The sequence below is a fragment of the Coregonus lavaretus genome (genome assembly GCF_964263955.1).
Source record: "Coregonus lavaretus genome assembly, chromosome: 22".
Classification (NCBI taxonomy): domain Eukaryota; kingdom Metazoa; phylum Chordata; class Actinopteri; order Salmoniformes; family Salmonidae; genus Coregonus; species Coregonus lavaretus.
The window spans coordinates 36,396,709-36,415,549 of record NC_140009.1 but is presented as its reverse complement, the minus strand read 5'-3'; the positions used below and the strand labels follow the sequence as shown (position 1 = coordinate 36,415,549).

General features: G+C 42.9%; 1 protein-coding gene across 8 annotated transcripts in view; it reads left to right on the top strand.

Annotated features, from left to right (window-relative positions):
• The window catches only part of LOC311150389 (sodium channel protein type 8 subunit alpha-like), a gene marked incomplete at both ends in the record, with an annotated part of 66,630 nt that overhangs the window by 23,152 nt on the left and 24,637 nt on the right, over positions 1 to 18,841 (top strand). For 2 of the 8 annotated variants that reach the window (XM_084187835.1, XM_084187837.1), the window contains 8 exons: positions 2,780 to 3,001; positions 3,174 to 3,237; positions 5,084 to 5,225; positions 9,788 to 9,994; positions 11,026 to 11,313; positions 12,910 to 13,200; positions 15,313 to 15,448; positions 16,128 to 16,366. In XM_084187835.1, the coding sequence (XP_084043961.1) occupies positions 2,780 to 3,001; positions 3,174 to 3,237; positions 5,084 to 5,225; positions 9,788 to 9,994; positions 11,026 to 11,313; positions 12,910 to 13,200; positions 15,313 to 15,448; positions 16,128 to 16,366 (1,589 nt within the window). Of the gene's footprint in view, positions 1 to 2,779; positions 3,002 to 3,122; positions 3,238 to 5,083; positions 5,226 to 9,787; positions 10,007 to 11,025; positions 11,314 to 12,909; positions 13,234 to 15,312; positions 15,449 to 16,127; positions 16,367 to 18,841 lie in introns of all 8 variants that reach the window. The other 6 variants (XM_084187836.1, XM_084187833.1, XM_084187832.1 and 3 more) reach the window with 6 other exon arrangements.

The following is an 18,841-nucleotide window of genomic DNA, read 5'->3' as shown; positions in this document are numbered from 1 at the left end:
GGGACATTAAGAATAAATAGATGTTATTATGTATGAAGTAAATTCACTCAGGAGCGTCACTGAAAATATAGAAAATATAGTTTATTATTATGTCAACGATATATTGATTAGGTGCATGACACCTCACTAGTGGTCCATTTTATGCCACTAGTCAGCGTCGTAGAGGTTTAGGTTTTTGGTGCGTTCAAGACAACTGGGGACTCTGAAGAAAACTAGCTCAGACTGTGAAAAATCGTGACATCAGTGATCTCTTCATGTCGGAGAAGTCGGAGCTCTAGGAAGATGCCAGAGTTTCCGACTTGTAATTCCGAGTTGGATGGCCATTAAAAACTTTTTTCACAGTCTGAGCAAATTTTTTTCAGAGTTCCCAGTTCTCTTGAATGTACTGAAGTCAGAGTTCGGAGATTTCCTTGTTCCGAGTTCTGAGTTCCGAGCTGTCTTGAACACACCATAAGATGGAAGCATATTATAGAAGGAGAGGTGGAGGCCAAGCCTGTTGTACCAGTAGAGCAGGCTTGGCCTGCACCCAAAATGGGCCCTGGGTATGTGAGAGGTGAGTCGTGAGTTATGAGAATACACCCTATTTCTTCTTAATTTGGGTTGTTGGAGGACGATTTGGGTCACGGATGTTCAATTTCTCATTTGAGTCTCGAGCTGAAGAACCCCTGATTTAGAGGGTCAACAGAAGCCCCTTTGGGGTTTCGGTTCCATGTTTGAGGGGACATTCCGGTTCCAAGAGTAAGAGACATTCCGGTTCCGGAAATGTTTGGAATCCTCCTGCACTTTATGGACCCATTGCTTCAGCCACTGTGAGTTCTGCCTGAGGATGATGCCTGTCCTGAAGGTAAAATAATATGATTCTGTCTTCAGTAAAGCGCTGTAGGTTTGGGGGAAGAGCCTGGCTGTAGTAGGGTTGGGCCAAGAAGGGGTAAGAGTCTGTGCTTTAACCTAATGACACTAAAATACAAGATAAATGAAGAAAGGAAAGGCCCCAGAGTGGCAATGGCATTGAATTGTTTCTGTTCAGCCTTGGAGTTTAAATGACCTGCATGTGGTTGGTTTCGACCCCCTGCCTGCCTGTGCCTCTGTCCTCTTATCATGGCCCCCTTGTTGTGCTGCTGTGCTTCCTTTCTTTCTTTTCCTTTCTTTCTTATGGATCTTCCTCTCACTGTTCTGTTTCGTCCTCCCCCTCTAGTTCAGGTGTAATCCAACACTGGCCCTGCTGGCTAGAAGTGCAAATCTTTTGAAAGGCAAGATACTATAGGTCTCTTCCTGGTTCAATAGTGATATCTCTTCCCGGTTCAATAGTGATATATTATCTCTGTCATATTTTTCTCTGACTAACTGTATAAAGCCAGTGACTGTCTCAATACTGAAGCTCAGAACAGAGGGGGATGGCTCTTGGATATTTCTTGTTCGTTTTTTATTTTAAAATGTGTTGTATGTGTTCAGTGGTTGAAATTTGTCTAAAGTTGGACTGTCTTTAACCAATGAAATGTAAATTTAAGTGGGATTTCTATGATTATGTTCTTGAAACTACTTTCAGGATTCTATTTGGCAAAATTAAATTAAATGTCAGTTTTCCAGCCCATCTTCTTAAAGACAATTTTACGTTTTTTGATATACACTGAGTATAACAAACATTAGGAACACCTTCCTAATATTGAGTTGAACCCCCCCACCCCTTTTTGCCCTCAGAACAGTCTAAATTCGTTGGGGGTATGGACTCTACAAGGTGTCAAAAGCGTTCCACAGGGATGTTGGCCAATTTTGTCTCCAATGCTTCCAACACTTGTCCATTGGGTGGTGGACCATTCTTGATACACACGGGAAACTGTTGAGCATGAAAAAGCCAGCAGCGTTGGAATTCTTGACACAAACCTGTGCGCCTGGTACCTACTACCATACCCTGTTGAAACGCACTTACATTTTTTGTCCTGCCCATTCACCCTCTGAATGGCACACATACATAATACATGTGTCAATTGTCTCAAGGCTTAAAAATCCTTCTTTAACCTGTCTCCTCCCCTTCATCTACACTGATTTAAGTGGATTTAACAAGTGACATCAATAAGGGATCACAGCTTTCACCTGGTCAATCTATGTCATGGAAAGAGCAGGTGTTCTTAATGTTTTGTAAACTCAGTGTATACATAATATATAACATATTATAAACTGGGTGGTTCGAGCCCTGAATGCTGATTGGCTGACAGCCGTGGTATATCAGACTGTATACCACGGATATGACCTAACATTTGTATTGCTCTAATTATGTTGGGAAACAATTTATAATAGTAATAAGGCACTTCGGGGGTTTATGATATATGGCCAATATACCAGAGCTAAGGTGTTGCATCGTGCATAAGAACAGCCCTTAGCCGCGGTATATTGGCCATATACCACACCCCCTCGGGCCTTATTGCTTAAATATAAACTGTATATTATACTGATAACATTTACATTTGTTTTGTATGTGATTAAATACCCAACTCAGGCATTAGGGATTAATATGCGTATTATAATGGCTCCATTCCCATCACACAATATACTGTAAGTTGAATAATGTCTGAAGGAATGAAAGTAAAACAGACAGGATAGTACAGTACATTACATTACTGTAGCTATAGCACCTTTAAAAAATAGCAAAGTCACCTTGTCTGGGAACTTCAAGACACCTTGAGTATACACACCTTCTGCATCACCTCTTTGGTTTGTGCGTGTGTGCGTACGTTTGTCTGTTCGTCCGTGTGTGTGTGTGTGTGTGTTTCTCCCTCTCCAGGACTGAAGACCATTGTCGGTGCTCTAATCCAATCTGTGAAGAAATTGTCAGACGTTATGATCCTCACGGTCTTCTGTCTCAGTGTCTTCGCTTTGATTGGACTACAGCTCTTCATGGGCAACCTACGGCACAAATGCGTGATTTGGCCAATCAACTCCACCGAGAACTACTTGGCCAACGGCAGCAAAGGCTTCGACTGGAAAGAATACATCAATAACGACAGTAAGTAGCCTAGTCACAGTCAAACACTCCAGGGTTGTGTTCTTTAGGGCACAGTGGCACACCATAGCAAAAGGTTTCAATTCTCTGGAAAACTTTGTCCTATATCCCTCTACATAGCTAGAAAGAGATGTTAATCTGATGAGGTTCTGTGTGTGTTTGTTTCTTTCACCAGCCAATTTCTACTTCCTGCCTGGACAATTGGATGCCCTTTTATGTGGCAACAGCTCAGATTCTGGGTGAGTAGCTACTCTGTCTGTCTGTCTGTCTGTCTGTCTGTCTGTCTGTCTGTCTGTCTGTCTGTCTGTCTGTCTGTCTCCTTGTCTCTCTGTCTCCTTGTCTGTCTGTCTGTCCTTCTCCTCTTCAGACTCACTCTTCTCTTATTATTTTATTAAACCAGACAACTGTACGATATGGCAGCCATGATGTTTTTGTATGTACAGTGCATTCGGAAAGTATTCAGACCCCTTCACATTTTCCACATTTTGTTACTTTACAGCCTTTTTCTAAAATTGATTAAATAAAACATTTTCCTCATCAATCTACACACAATACCCCATAATGACAAAGCGAAAACAGGTTTTTGGATTTGTTAGCAAATTTATTAAAAATAAAAAACAGAAATACCTTATTTACAGAAGTATTCAGACCCTTTGATATGAGACTCGAAATTGAGCTCAGGTGCATCCTGTTTCCATTGATCATCCTTGAGATGTTTCTGCAACTTGATTGGAGTCCACCTGTTGTAAATTCAGTTGATTGGACATGATTTGGAAAGGCACACACCTGTTTATATAAGGTCCCACAGTTGACAGTGCATGTCATATCAAAAACCAAGCCATGAGGTCGAAGGAATTGTCGGTAGAATTCCGAGACAGGGGCTTCGAGGCACAGATCTGGGGAAGGTTACCAAAACATTCCTGCAGCATTGATGGTCCCCAATAACACAGTGGCCTCCATCATTCTTAAATGGAAGAAGTTTGGAACCACCAAGACTCTTCCTAGAGCTGGCCGCCCGGCCAAACTGAGCAATCGGGGGAGAAGGGCCTTGGTCAGGGAGGTGACCAAGAACCCGATGGTCACTCTGATAGAGCTCCAGAGTTCCTCTGTGGAGATGGGAGAACCTTCCAGAAGGACAACCATCTCTGCAGCACTCCACCAATCAGGCCTTTATGATAGAGTGGCCAGACGGAAGCCACTCCTCAGTAAAAGGCACATGACAGCCCGCTTGGAGTTTGCCAAAAGGCACCTAATGGAATCTCAGACCATGAGAAACAAGATTCTCTGGTCTGATAAAACCAAGATTGAACTCTTTGGCCTGAATGCCAAGCGTCACATCCCGAGGAAACCAGGCACCGCTCATCACCTGGCCAATACTATCCCTACGGTGAAGCATGGTGGTGGCAGCATCATGCTGTGGAGATGTTTTTCAGCGGCAGGGACAGGGAGACTAGTCAGGATCGAGGGAAAAGATGAACGCAGCAAAGTACAGAGAGATCCTTGATGAAAACCTGCTCCAGAGCACTCAGGACCTCAGACTGGGGTGAAGGTTCACCTTCCAACAGGACAACAACCCTAAGCACACAGCCAAGACAACGCAGGAGTGGCTTCAGGGCAAGTCTCTGCCCAGCCAGAGCCTGGACTTGAACCCGATCTAACATTTCTGGAGAGACCTGAAAATAGCTGTGCAGCAACGCTCCCCGTCCAACCTGACAGAGCATGAGAGGATCTGTAGAGAAGAATGGGAGAAACTCCCCAAATACAGGTGTGCCACGCTTGTAGCGTCATACCCAAGAAGACTCGAGGCTGTAATCGCTGCCAAAGGTGCTTCAACAACGTACTGAGTAAAGGGTCTGAATACTTATGTAAATGTGATATTTCAGTCTTATGTTTTTATAAATTTGCTAAAAACCAGTTTTTGCTTTGTCATTATGGGTTATTGTGTGTAGGTTGACTAATACATTTTCGAATAAGGCTGTAACGTAACAAAATGTGGAAAAATAATATTTTCAGAAAAGCACTGTATACAGTATAATGCTCAGTCATCGTATGACTGTGTTGCCCTCTCCCCTCTCCCCCACCCAGCCGCTGCCCCGAGGGCTACACTTGCATGAAAGCTGGGAGGAATCCAAACTACGGCTACACCAGCTTCGATAGCTTTGGATGGGCTTTCCTGGCTCTCTTCAGACTCATGACACAGGACTTCTGGGAGAACCTCTACATGCTGGTGAGCACCGAATTAAATGGAATATACAGTATGAGATACAGTATGATATACAGTATACATTATGATGTACAGTATGATATACAGTATACATTATGATAAACAGTATACATTATGATATACAGTATGATATACAGTATACAGTATGATATACAGTATACATTATGATATACAGTATGATATACAGTATACATTATGATATACAGTATGATATACAGTATACATTATGATATACAGTACGATATACAGTATATATTATGATATACAGTATGATATACAGTATACATTATGATATACAGTACGATATACAGTATATATTATGATATACATATCACATACAGTATACCGTATGATATACAGTATACAGTATGATATACAGTATACATTATGGTATACAGCAGCCTTGGCACGCAAGGGTATTTGTCTTGTCATCAGTAAAGAAAAATGAGGCAGATGTCCGCTCATTTATTGCCTCTTGGACAAAGGAATATGGATTCGTTTTACTGAAGGACCGGTCTGTTTGCGCTCTCTGTTGTAAAACTGTTGTTTGTTGGACATTAAGTGTATGGCGTCATTTTGAAACGAGACATGAGAAAAACTTAAAGGATGAGGCGGACACGGCTGAAGGAATCAAGAGGGCCGTGTCCAGGTAGGAAAAGCAAAGCAGTGTGTTTACAAATCTACATGCAGTCAAAAATCAAGCTACATAGGGGAGCTACAAAGTTGCGCAGTACACTGCTAAACATGGAAAACCATTTACTAATGGGGAATATATCAAGGAGGCTTTCCTCAGTAGTTTGCAGGCTTTATTTGATGGATTGCCTAACAAAGACACAATCATCTCAAAGATAAAATACATGCCTGTGTCTACCAGAACTGTTGAAAGGAACATTACCAAGATGGTTGAAAATGTAAAGGCACAGCAAACTGTAACGTTAAAAGATGCACCTGTGTTTAGTGTGGCTCTTGATGAGAGTGTGGATGTGAATGACATTCCACGTCTGGCAGTTGTTGCAAGATACTGTGACTCAGAGCAGGTACGCGAGGAGCTGCTTTGACTAAAACCCATGCATGGTACTACTAGGGAAGATGTAGAAAAAGCCTTCCCAGATCATTTTGAGGAGAGAGGTGTCGATATTAAAAACATATTTGCTATTACACATAAAGGATTCGCAAAAGCTGATTGAAGATAAGATTGGTCACCCCGTGGTTAAATGTCACTGTATCATTCACCAAAAGAATCTGTGTTCCAAGATCAAGCCCGTGGCGCTAATGGGCAGCGCCTTTGTTTAGCGAGCTATAGAATTCTTCCATTTGTGGGCAATTAAATATTCTATAGACACAATTAGTTGTAATGCATATATTAAAATCATAACTGGCACGCAAATCGTTAGAAATGGTAGGGTAAATTGGCACTCCACACAAAAAAGGTTGCCGACCCCTGATATACGGTATGATATACAGTATGATATACAGTAAACATTATGATATACAGTATCTATCAATGATATTGTATCTCTATGCTGGTGAGACAGGCTTGTTGTTTCACATGTTCATCCTTGGTTTTCGATTTTGAGTCAAACGCTAAATGCTTTGTTCACATATTCAGCTGGCCGATTTGCTTGCCTTTGGGTCATATTGCTACATTACATCTTCACACACTTCCTCCCCCCAATTACAGTATAGATTACAGCACAGTATAGCAATAACACCTGGGGGAAGGGAGGATAGTAATTCCTTATACCTGAGATACAGGGAAAATGGCACCCTATTCCCTATATAGTGCACTACTTTTGGCCATATATTTTCTTGGGATTTTTATGTCATACACTCTCAGAGAGAGTGGGATATGTAAAAAAACACATTTTCAATAGGACAAATATAATCACCCACCAATATTTTTGTTTTTGGTGTACTTTACTTTTGCTCAGAGCCTAATTGGCACTGGCAAATGGTAGTGCACTATATATATAGGTATTGGATACCATTTCAGACATAAGCAAGGACATCCGCTATTAGAAATAACACTGAATTCCTGTCAAGAGAAAGATATCCCTCCCACCTCCCACCTGCTACTGTATGACCCAATGACTCCCCATCCTCCAGTCTAATATAAAAACTGTGTTCTCCTGGCTCGACTCGCGCTGTCTTGCAGCCAAGCAGCTTCATCTCCATATTGTGGCTCTTAGCTCAACTTGTCCTGTCTTACAGCTCAGCATTTTAATATACATACTGTGGCTCCTGGCTCGACTCATGCTGCCTGTCTTGCAGCTCAGCAGAAGATCCTGCCTGTGTCCCAAATGGCACCCTATTTCATAGTGCACTACTTTTCATAGCCCTATGGGCCCTGGTCAAAAGTAGTGTACTATATAGGGAATAGGATGCCATTTGGGATGTAGACCCTCTCCTCAGCCAGGCAGGTTCTCTGTAATGGTGGAAAGAAACACTTAGGCCTTCTCATACAGAGCAGAGAGGGCAGGAGTGGGCGGAGGGAGGAGAAGGAAAGGAAGAGATGAACCTGGGGATTACAGTCAGGGCAATCAGGGAGACTACGGCTGTGTCCCAAATGGCACCCTATTCCCTACATAGTGCGCTACTTTTGACCAGGGCCCATAGGGCTATGGTTAAAGTAGTGCACTATAAAGGGAATAGGGTACCATTTGGGATGCAGTTTAGATGGCTTCTTCTCTCTTCTTAGCTCAGAACAGACACTATTTTTGGTCAGATCTCCAAATCTACTGTGCATGTGCCAGTGTTCGCTCATCTGAGCTTCTTAATATGGAGACTCAAGTCACCATTCATCTGTATTCCAGAAGGATATTTGTGCTGTCCTGTTTTAAATCAAGATACTACAGTACAATGTGTGCTGGTTTTCTAAGGAGGAAAATCGGAGAAATGATCTCAACTTATTTCCCATTGTATTGTATCAGATTATCAGATCAGACATTCTATAGTTCAACCTAGCATTTAGATTTTGCATGAATAAACAATACCTGCTCAAACATTACCAGGTTTTAAGATTCATATGCGCTGTATCCAGAGTAGGCTCAGGTGTGTGTGTGTGTAGAATATTTGGTCTGCAGTACATTTACATTTTAGTCATTTAGCAGACGCTCTTATCCAGAGTTAGTGCAGAGTTACAGTTAGTGCATTCATCTTAAGGTAAAACATATATTTTTTTAATGTACATGTAAAACTTAAGGTAGCTATGAGAGCCAACCGCATATCACGGTCATAATAAGCTAGTTATTTTAGGGACTCTGCTGTCCTAATGTCAGTGGGAAGACTATGTGGGGAACAGGAGGACAGTAGAGTTTCTGTCCATTTGTCAGTTTGTGCTGGTACTCTGTCTTGCTGGGGAGTCACAGTGTGTTGTGTTGAATATTCTTACCAGCACTACATGTAAACCGCATCCATAATTGATGGGGTAGGGAATTGCTTCTGCCAGAACCCAGGAAGTCCTCTCTGTCTCTGCCTTTAACTCTGCTCCCTACAGACCATACATCCTCTTTTGAAGGGCCCTAGTGCAGACCATACTGTACACCCTCTTTTGAAAGGGGAACTAAGTGTGCATCCAAAATGGCAACCTATTCCCTAAGTGGACAACTTTTTTTTAGTAGACTGAAATATTGCCTCTATGACAAGAAAGAAGGAAAATGTCTGTCCATTTATAGAGTAGAAAAGTAGTACATGCCATGTCATGTAACACATACATGGAATTCTAAATACTATTATGTAACATTTAAGAGACTGGCTGTTTTAAAGGTATGTTAGAGTTTTCTTTGCCTCCTGCTCTGTGCTTCTTTCTGCTTGAGACTCTTAATACTCTCTCCACTGGGGATAGCATCCCAATCCACTGAAATCATTGGGCTTGTGTTAGCTAGCTCGCTGGTGGGGTGTGCTTCCACTGCACTGCATGGAAAACGAGGTCAAAATGCAGATATTGGGTCGGGCTTCATTTGATGAATAACGGCAAGTTGTGCCCATGCTGGGAACCTAACACACACACACAAACACACACTGGGAACCTAGCGAAATGCAGTCTGGTGCACCCAAGAATAATTCCTACTTCCTAGTGTCAAATCAGTTATAAATCATTGTTTATGCAGCGTACATAATGTATATGACAGTGAATTCGAATCAGCATCACGCTCTAGTAAGCAGAAGGGAATCTAAATATAATGTATTATGTTTTGAAGTGAGGAAGTGTTACAGTAGATTCTACATTTCTACACAGCCTGGATATCTTCAAGACTACTCAGTAACTGATACATAACCTCTGACCTCTACCCTCTAACTCTACCTCAATATGAACCTCACAGCCAAGTCATATGAGCCAGTTATCATCGGAATGAACAAGATCTGAGTAGAGGAGGGGGAACAAAGTGACGGCCTTTTCTGGAGGACTGGATGAGTGACAAGTGTCTGATTCTCTGCTGTACTCTCTGTTCTCTTCCAGACCCTGAGGATGGCAGGGAAGGGATGTTTTTCGGTTTAGAGGTCAGGGGTTATAGGTTAAATAGCAATGTATCTGACCCTCTGTTGTCTTCTCTCTCCTCTCCCAGACCCTGCGGGCAGCAGGGAAGACCTACATGATCTTCTTTGTGCTGGTGATCTTCGTTGGATCCTTCTACCTGGTCAATCTGATCCTGGCTGTGGTGGCCATGGCCTATGAGGAGCAGAACCAGGCCACCATGGAGGAGGCAGAGCAAAAAGAGGCGGAGTTCAAAGCCATGCTGGAGCAGATCAAGAACCAGCAGGAGGCTGCACAGGTCAGTATCCCAGTGTCTCTGTGTCGCAGCATGTCTATGAGGGTTGCCAAATGGCACCCTTCTCCTGATATAGTGCATATGTGTTTGGTCATATGTGTTTGTTTCTCTGTCTCTGTTGTCACTGTCTCTGCAGGAGGCCGCACAGGTCAGTGTCTGTCTGTTCTGTTCTGTTCTGTTCTGTTCTGTTCTGTCTGTCTGTCTGTTCTGTCTGTTCTGTCTGTCTGTCTGTCTGTCTGTTCTGTCTGTTCTGTCTGTCTGTCTGTCTGTCTGTCTGTTCTGTCTGTTCTGTTCTGTCTGTCTGTCTGTCTGTCTGTCTGTCTGTCTGTCTGTCTGTCTGTCTGTCTGTCTGTTCTGTCTGGTCTGTCGGTTCTGTCTGACTGTCTGTCTGTTCTGTCTGTCTGTCGGTTCTGTCTGTCTCTCAGCAGCTTTCTGTGTATACTGTATGTGCTTGTCTTTCTATTGCCACTGTCTCTGCTTACTATACTTCACTCCTATCCTTGACTGTCTCTTTGGTTTAAATCTGTTGTGCCTAATATAAGCAGTGGAGCCGTGTTCGTTACAGTGCTCCTATACCTCACTGTGTTTGTGACGGAGGTGAGTAACCTTGCCTGAGACCTGAAGATTTGCATGGGCTTCCTGAGCCAATGCCTAGGCTTTGGCTTAGCGGGCTAATGCACTCTTCTGGCTCACAGCAAACCGGGGTTCGAACCCTGTCTGTCACATATGCTTAGTTTAAATCTGTTTAGCCTGATATAAGCTGTACAGCCATATCTCTGACGCCTAGCTACGCAAAATGGCCATTTTGCATACTTGCTTGGCAAAAATAGGCATACTTGCACAGCCCCAAGTAAGTCAAGTGCAGCTGCAGCCCCGCAATTTGTATCTTGATGAAACTACGCAGGATCGCCATTTTGAGTAGCTAGCTAAATGCATTGCGTGTTTGCATAGGGTATAAATTAGGCTTCAGGAGGGCTGGACACAGACAGGTGTTTTTCTCACTCTCTCTGTCCCGGTGTGGCGGTCTGCGATAGGCCAATGCCATGGCGACGTCGGCAGGCACGGTGTCGGAGGACGTAGCGGAAGACGACGGTGGGGGGAACCTGTCCTGTAGCTCGTCAGAGATGTCCAAGCTCAGCTCCAAGAGCGCCAAGGAGCGGCGCAACCGCAAGAAGAAGTGGCGCCAGAAAGAGCAGTTACAGAGGGAAGAGAAGGGGGACTGCGAGAAGTTCGTCAAATCTGAGTCAGACGACGGCAGCAAGAGGAGCCGCTTCCGTTTCCCTGACAACCGGTTGGGTCGAAAGTCTTCCATCATGAACCAGGTGAGATGACGAAGGTTGAAGGTCACGGTGTAATGCATTCTGGGGCATAGATCATTTAGCCTTGAGCAATAAACTCAGATAAACACTATTTATAGCTTTGTAATGTATCTGTTTAAGGCTCCTACTACAGTGTGTAAAGTATATTGGTTGTAGCTAAAGGTTAGAACCAGTTTATAACATCATAACATATACAGTGCTGTGCGTATATTTGTTGTATCTAAATATACAGTAGCATGCATCATAACCTGCTGTTGTAGCTAAAGATATAGTAGCATGCATCCGAGGCTTGAATTATTAACAGTGAGTACATGAATGTTTCAGTGATAGAAGAGCAGTCACACAGTGTGGTTTTGCTCTGGCATCTTTCATAGTGTACTGTTACTGTATCTGTTCAACAACACAGGGCAGTACTCCTATGATGATAACTGTTATTTAAACACAAAGTGATGCAGTCATGTGAATTCTATTGGTGTTAGAACAAGGTTTTGTCTGAGTTCATCATCATCATCTACAGTATTAGAGAATTGGCCCTCTAACCAGATGAGTACTCACAGGCTTGTGACCATAAATGTGTCAAATCAGCAGAGCGAACATGTTTATAACAGTAGTAAGAAAGAGGATTCTATATGCAACATTAGTAAGAGGATCGTAGTAGTAAGAGGATCGATACAGTACAGGTCCAGATTCACAGTGAGAACAGTAGGATGCCTACAGCTCATATTTCCATAGAATAACTAGAATGGAGAATCCCATTCAAATCAATGTTCTGACAATGCGTGGACTGGCGGCAATATTGAGTGTACCCATAGAAGAAAAACACAAAGTAGAAGCAGGAAGTGCATATTTTCCCATGCAGTGTTGGGCTCAGCTGTGTGTTTCTCCTGTCTGACTGTCCTGTGTTTGACCTTGCTGGGGTAGGATGTCAGTCGCCTAATTATTTGATTATATGACACGGTGAGCCATCAAGTCCTGCTCACCAGACCTGAGGGTCTGGGTGTGAGGGCACCGCACTCTACTGGCTACAATCATAGCTCACCAACCGGACCCACTAAAAACAACACCCTCATCTCTTTTCTTCTCTCAAGGAGATTGGAATTCCCATAGTGATCCTATAATTCTATATGTAATTCTATGGGAATTCCAGCCTCCTTTCATATTTTTGAAGCTAAATTTAGAACAGGGCTCTCCAACCCTGTTCCTGGACAACTACCCTCCTGTAGGTTTTCACTCCAACCCCAGTTGTAACTAACCTGATTCAGCTTGTCAACCAGCTAATTATTAGAATCAGGTGCACTGGATTAGGGTTGGAGCGAAAACCTACAGGACGGTAGCTCATCCAGGAACATGGCTGGAGATCCCTGATGTAGACAGGACTAAAACAGATAAAGAGATATGGCAGGAGGACAGATGGTAGGAAAGGTGGTTGTGGGGATTCAACCCACGACCTTCAGTGCTCTTTTGTATGCTTTGTGTCAGGAGTTTTACACAGCTACATCAATCTCTCTCCTCTCCTCTCCTCTCCTCTGTCTTTTACCCTCCTCTCCTCTCGTTTCCTCCTCTCCTCTCCTCATCTCCTTGTCTTCTTGTCCCTTGCAGTCCCTCCTCAGTATCCCAGGCTCGCCGTTCCTGTCGAGGCACAACAGCAAGAGCAGCATCTTCAGCTTCAAGGGCCGCGGCAAGGATGTGGGCTCGGAGAACGAGTTTGCTGATGACGAGCATAGCACTGTGGAGGAGTGCGAGGAGAGGCGGGACTCCCTGTTCAGCCCGTACCGGCGGAGCAGCTACACGGGCTACCACCACGGCGGCGGGAAGAGGAACTCGACGGTGGACTGCAACGGCGTGGTGTCTCTGATCAGTCCGGGGACCGGCGGACGCCTTCTGCCTGAGGTGAAAATAGATAAGGCATCTGCTGACGACAGTGTAAGGAAGTCAATGAGTAACTCAGACCCGTCTCGTCTAGGCATGGCCCCCTCTTTCTCTCTCTTACTCTCTCTTTCCCAACTTTCTCTCTTCCCTCACTTTCTCATTCTCTCTGTCTCTCTTCTCAACTTTTTTCTTTGCAAGTCCGTATGTCTGCGCTATCTGCGCTCTCCCTCCTCCCCTGCTCCTAGTGTCTAGTGTATGCTATGCTGCCCCCCCAACCCAAAGAAGCAAAATAGAGAAACTTTAGTTTACTTTATCAGAAAAAAAGGTTCTTATTGTTACTTTATAACTGGGGTTTTCAGTGACTTCCAGCATACTGTTGTTTTATATCTCAACGTTTTAATTTTCTCACTCCAAATGGTGTTACATTACATTGACATTAAAGGGATAGTTAGAGATTTTGGCAACTAGGCCCTTGCTCCTGTAGACTTCCAGTCATTGCACTAACACTAGTTAGCGATGGCTCCAGAAATGACCTTCAACTTCCTTCAAACTGCACACAGAGACATAATGGTATCCATGAGTTCATCTGACTCTGGGGAAGTAGAAAAAAGGGCTTAATTGCCAAAATCTCGAACACTCCCTTTAACATTTTAGTCATTTAGCAAACTCTTATCTTAGAGCGACGTCAGTGCATTCAACTAAGATGGGTATAAACAACCACATATAACAGTCATCATAAGTAAAAACCCTCTTCAAAATAGCGGAACTATTTCCTTCCTTTTCAAACAATCAACAGTGAAGAAACCAAACCAAACAAAATGAAAAAACCAAACCAATCTTTCTCTCTTGCTAGTAAGCAGCATGGTAGTTTGACCTGCCCTTCTACCAGGTCTTGTACAATGTTTCTGAATTAGCCAGCATGATAACAACCAAACTAGTGGCTATGATGTCTATCCACTCCTACTCTTTGACTTGGTGCATGCTCAATGCATGACGACTGGAACGACCGCAATCCGAATAGTGTTGCCCCTGTGTTCTCCTAGTGTTCTCCTACAGTAACCAGACTACTCTTCCCTCCATGTTCTCCTCAAATGCTACAGGATTTGTTACAGGACTTGAAGGTGATATTTCAGGGTCAAATAGAAAATGGATTACTATCAGATAGTATGGAGTTCTGAGTTTGGATGGGGTTAGGGACAGGATAATGGTTGGAAAGTGGAAAAAAGGCTGTGTCCGAAATCTGTCTTGCCTACTACTTAATAAAACGACATACTATGTGCTAATGTACTATTCATAGCACATACCATTTAGAACGTACTCTTTAGTATAAATGTATGCAGTAAGCAACAAATATCAACATACTAGGCTCACCCATACTGAGAAGGCGTCATCTTAATGCGCAATTGCGTTGTTTCCTGCCATTCCTTCATTTTGGTATAGCGCGACCTCTTATCTGATTATCAGCTGTTGTCAAACACACGTGGGTCTGAAAACACGCTTTTCTTCCTCAATAGTCGAAATGAGTATGACATCCTGGCATTTAAACCATACAACATTTTCAAAATGTCACATACTATAAAACGTTATATTTTCGCATACCCAATCAGCCTACTATTGAGAACGCAAGTACGGGTATTCGGACACGGCCAAAGTGGCAGCATTGGAATATTTAGGCAGGGGGACATTTAGTTAGAATGGATGTGATGTAATGATGGTTGGAACCTATTTTACAAGTTCAGAGAATAGGTAAGTCACACCGTGAATACATACACACACAAATACAAAACACTTCCCTGCTCAATATCAGAATATTAAACTCTTATTCAAGTATTTTGTAATGACGATAAGGTCACAATAGACAAATATCCCTATACCACTGCTCCCACTCTGGCTGCATATGACCTGCATGTTTCTACACACAACATATTCTCAACATCTATCGACAACAAGACAAATACATTACTATCCGCTGTGCCAACCAAAGAATTACCAACCTCCAATCTAGACCTACCCCTCCTTCCAATTCAATCTTGTTACAAGTGCGCTTCCCTCCCTGGCCAGCGATGGCGCTGTGGGATGGTGTTCATGGTTTGACTACCATCAGTGCTTGATTCTTCTTCTTCCTCCTGGCAGCCCACTACTGAGGTTGAGGTGAAGAAGAAGCTGTCTGGTTCCCTGATGGTGTCTGTGGACCAGCTCAATACCTCCTTCGGAAGGAAAGAGCGGGCCAACAGTGTCATGAGCGTCATCACCAACACACTAGTGGAGGGTACTGCCCCTATACTATTACATTTTACATTTTAGTCATTTAGCAGACGCTCTTATCCAGAGCGACTTACAGTTAGTGAGTGCATACATTTTCATACTATTCATTTCCCTACACTAACTAACTAGCTATTTCCATGCTTTAATGTTTTCAGCTGAGAGTGTAAACCAAAAAGTTAGTGTAGGGAAATAAATAGGCAGATCTTACTCAGGCTCTTACCTTAGAGGCCTTTTTTTGGTAGGAACAGTTATTTCTATTTCGCTATTTCCTTATCTAACTGTTTTAAGATAAGATATTTACGTTAAGACTTTATTGATAGACTTTATTGATCCCCAAATGGGATTCAACTGAGGTGCCCTTCTCTCTTATTGGACGAACAGTTATACATCTCCTATATCTATATCTATAGCTTGTCATTCTTGTACTGACAGATACTGCATAACAGACATATTATTATTATGTATTACATAAACAGAACATATTATTATTTTATAACATGTATCAAAAGCAGACCTGGGGTCAATAACTCTCAGTTTGCTTTCAAATACTTTGAGTGTTTCCTTTAGTTTCCTTTTAGAGTGCCAGGTGGGCGTGGACAGGATTTGCACTGTTGGGGACTATTCTATTATTTTGATTTTTGATATATTCCTTTCCTTGCGGGTCTCTTAATCAATTTTCTCAGAACTGGAGGAGTCTCAGCGTAGTTGTCCACCTTGCTGGTATAAGTTCTCCAACATCTTCCTCATCTGGGAGTGTTGTCCCATCTGGCTGAAGATCAAAGAGATCGTCAACCTGATCGTCATGGACCCATTCGTGGACCTGGCCATCACCATCTGTATCGTCCTCAACACCCTCTTCATGGCAATGGAGCACTACCCCATGACCCCGCACTTTGAGGAGGTGCTGTACGTGGGAAACCTGGTGAGGATCTCTTTTTTGTGTGGTATTTTACAGGCGTTTTAAGCTGGTACATAAAGGGGCACTTCATCACTTTCTAACCTCATATTCACATGTAGACACTGGTATGGCGCTGGAGATAATGAATATGAGGTTAAAACATGGTGAAGTGCCCCTTTAGAAAGTAAGCTGGTACTTTAAGCTAGTACTTACCTACACTACCGGTCAAACGTTTTATAACACCTACTCATTCAAGGGTTTTTCTTTATTTCTACTATTTTCTACATTGTAGAATAATAGTGAAGACATCAAAACTATGAAATAACACATATGGAATCATGTAGTAACGAAATAAGTGTTAAACAAATCAAAATATATTTTAGATTTGAGATTCTTCAAATAGCCACCCTTTGCCTTGATGACAGGTTTGTACACTCTTGGTATTCGCTCAACCAGCTTCATGAGGTAGTCACCTGGAATGCATTTCAATTAACAGGTGTGCCTTCTTAAAAGTTAATTTGTGGAATTTCTTTTCTTCTTAATGCGTTTGAGCCAATCAGTTGTGTTGTGACAAGGTAGGGGGGGTATACAGAAGATAGCCCTATTTGGTAAAAGACCAAGTCCATATTATGGAAAGAACAGCTCAAATAAGCAAAGAGAAATGACAGTCCATCATTACTTTAAGACATGAAGGTCAGTCATTACGGAACATTTCAAGAACTTTGAAAGTTTCTTCAAGTGCAGTCGCAAAAACCATCAAGCGCTATGATGAAACTGGCTCTCATGAGGACCGCCACAGGAATGGAAGACCCAGAGTTACCTCTGCTGCAGAGGATAAGTTACCAGCCTCAGAAATTGCAGGCCAAATAAATACTTCACAGAGTTCAACTAACAGACACATCTCAACATCAACTGTTCAGAGGGGACTGTGTGAATCAGGCCTTCATGGTTGAATTGCTGCAAAGAAACCACTACTACTAAAGGACACCAATAAGAAGAAGGGACTTGTTTGGGCCAAGAAACACGAGCAAATGGACATTAGACCGGTGGAAATGTGTCCTTTGGTCTGATGAGTCCAAATTTGAGATTTTTGGTTCCAACCGCTGTGTCTTTGTGAGACGCGGTGTGGGTGAACGGATGATCTCCGCATGTGTATTTCCCACCGTAAAGCATGGAGGAGGAGGTGTTATGGTGTGGGGGTGCTTTGCTGGTGACACTATCTTAACCAGCATGTCTACCACAACATTCCAGCGATACACCATCCCATCTGGTTTGGGCTTAGTGGGACTATCATTTGTTTTTCAACAAGACAATGACCCAACACACCTCCAGGCTGTGTAAGGGCTATTTTACCAAGAAGGAGAGCGATGGAGTGCTGCATCAGATGACCTGGCCTCCACAATCCCCCGACATCAACCAAATTGAGATGTTTGGGATGAGTCGGACAGCAGAGTGAAGGAAAAGCAGCCAGCAAGTGCTCAGCATATGTGGGAACTCCTTCAAGACTGTTGGAAAAGCATTCCAGGTGACGCTGGTTGAGAGAATGCCAAGAGTGTGCAAAGATGTCATCAAAGCAAACGGTGGCTATTTGAAGAATCTGAAATATAAAATATATTTTGATTTTTTAACACTTTTGGTTACTACATGATTCCATATGTGTTATTTCATAGTTTTGATGTCTTCACTATTCTACAATGTAGAAAATAATAAAAATATAGAAAAACCCTTGAATGAGTAGGTGTTATAAAACTTTTGACTGGTAGTGTAGTATTTGCATGGTATTAACTTAGAAAGTATATGGTAACATTAGACACTTTCTAGTATTTAGTTCAAATAATTCAACCCACTTGATAGGACAGTCAGTAGCGGGGACAGGAAAGACAGGAGAAGTGTGTGTCAAACAGGCAGTGGGACAGATTCATATGTGTGCACCAGGGGCGGCGACACTAACTCCGAGCTAGACCACAGTGTGACCACCCCAGGCCTCTCTCTTTCAACTCTCTATCTTGTTTCCGTTGTATTTCCCATCATAGCTCCATTGATAGTGTGTTCATAAAAAAAAAGAACAGAATCTGACATTTGATCGTTATCTCGTCCTTGTGGTTGTGCGTTGACAATGACGTCTCCTCTTATAACATCTTCTCCCCTGTCGTCTGCTGAGAGAGCTGTGTTATTTTGGTACACATAATTGGCAGTTCTTTCATTGGCTAGTCAAAGCTAAATCATTTACATTTACATTTACGTCATTTAGCAGACGCTCTTATCCAGAGCGACTTACAGGAGCAATTAGGGTTAAGTGCCTTGCTCAAGGGCACATCGACAGATTTTTCACCTAGTCGGCTCGGGGATTAGAACCAGCAACCTTTCAGTTACTGGCACAACGCTCTTAACCACTAAGCTACCTTAGTTTCCCTGTATCTATACACGTCTTCCTTGTGTCTTTCCATGGTACATGTACCACCGTCCCTTCTCTTCCTCTATCTTCTCTCGCTTTCCTCC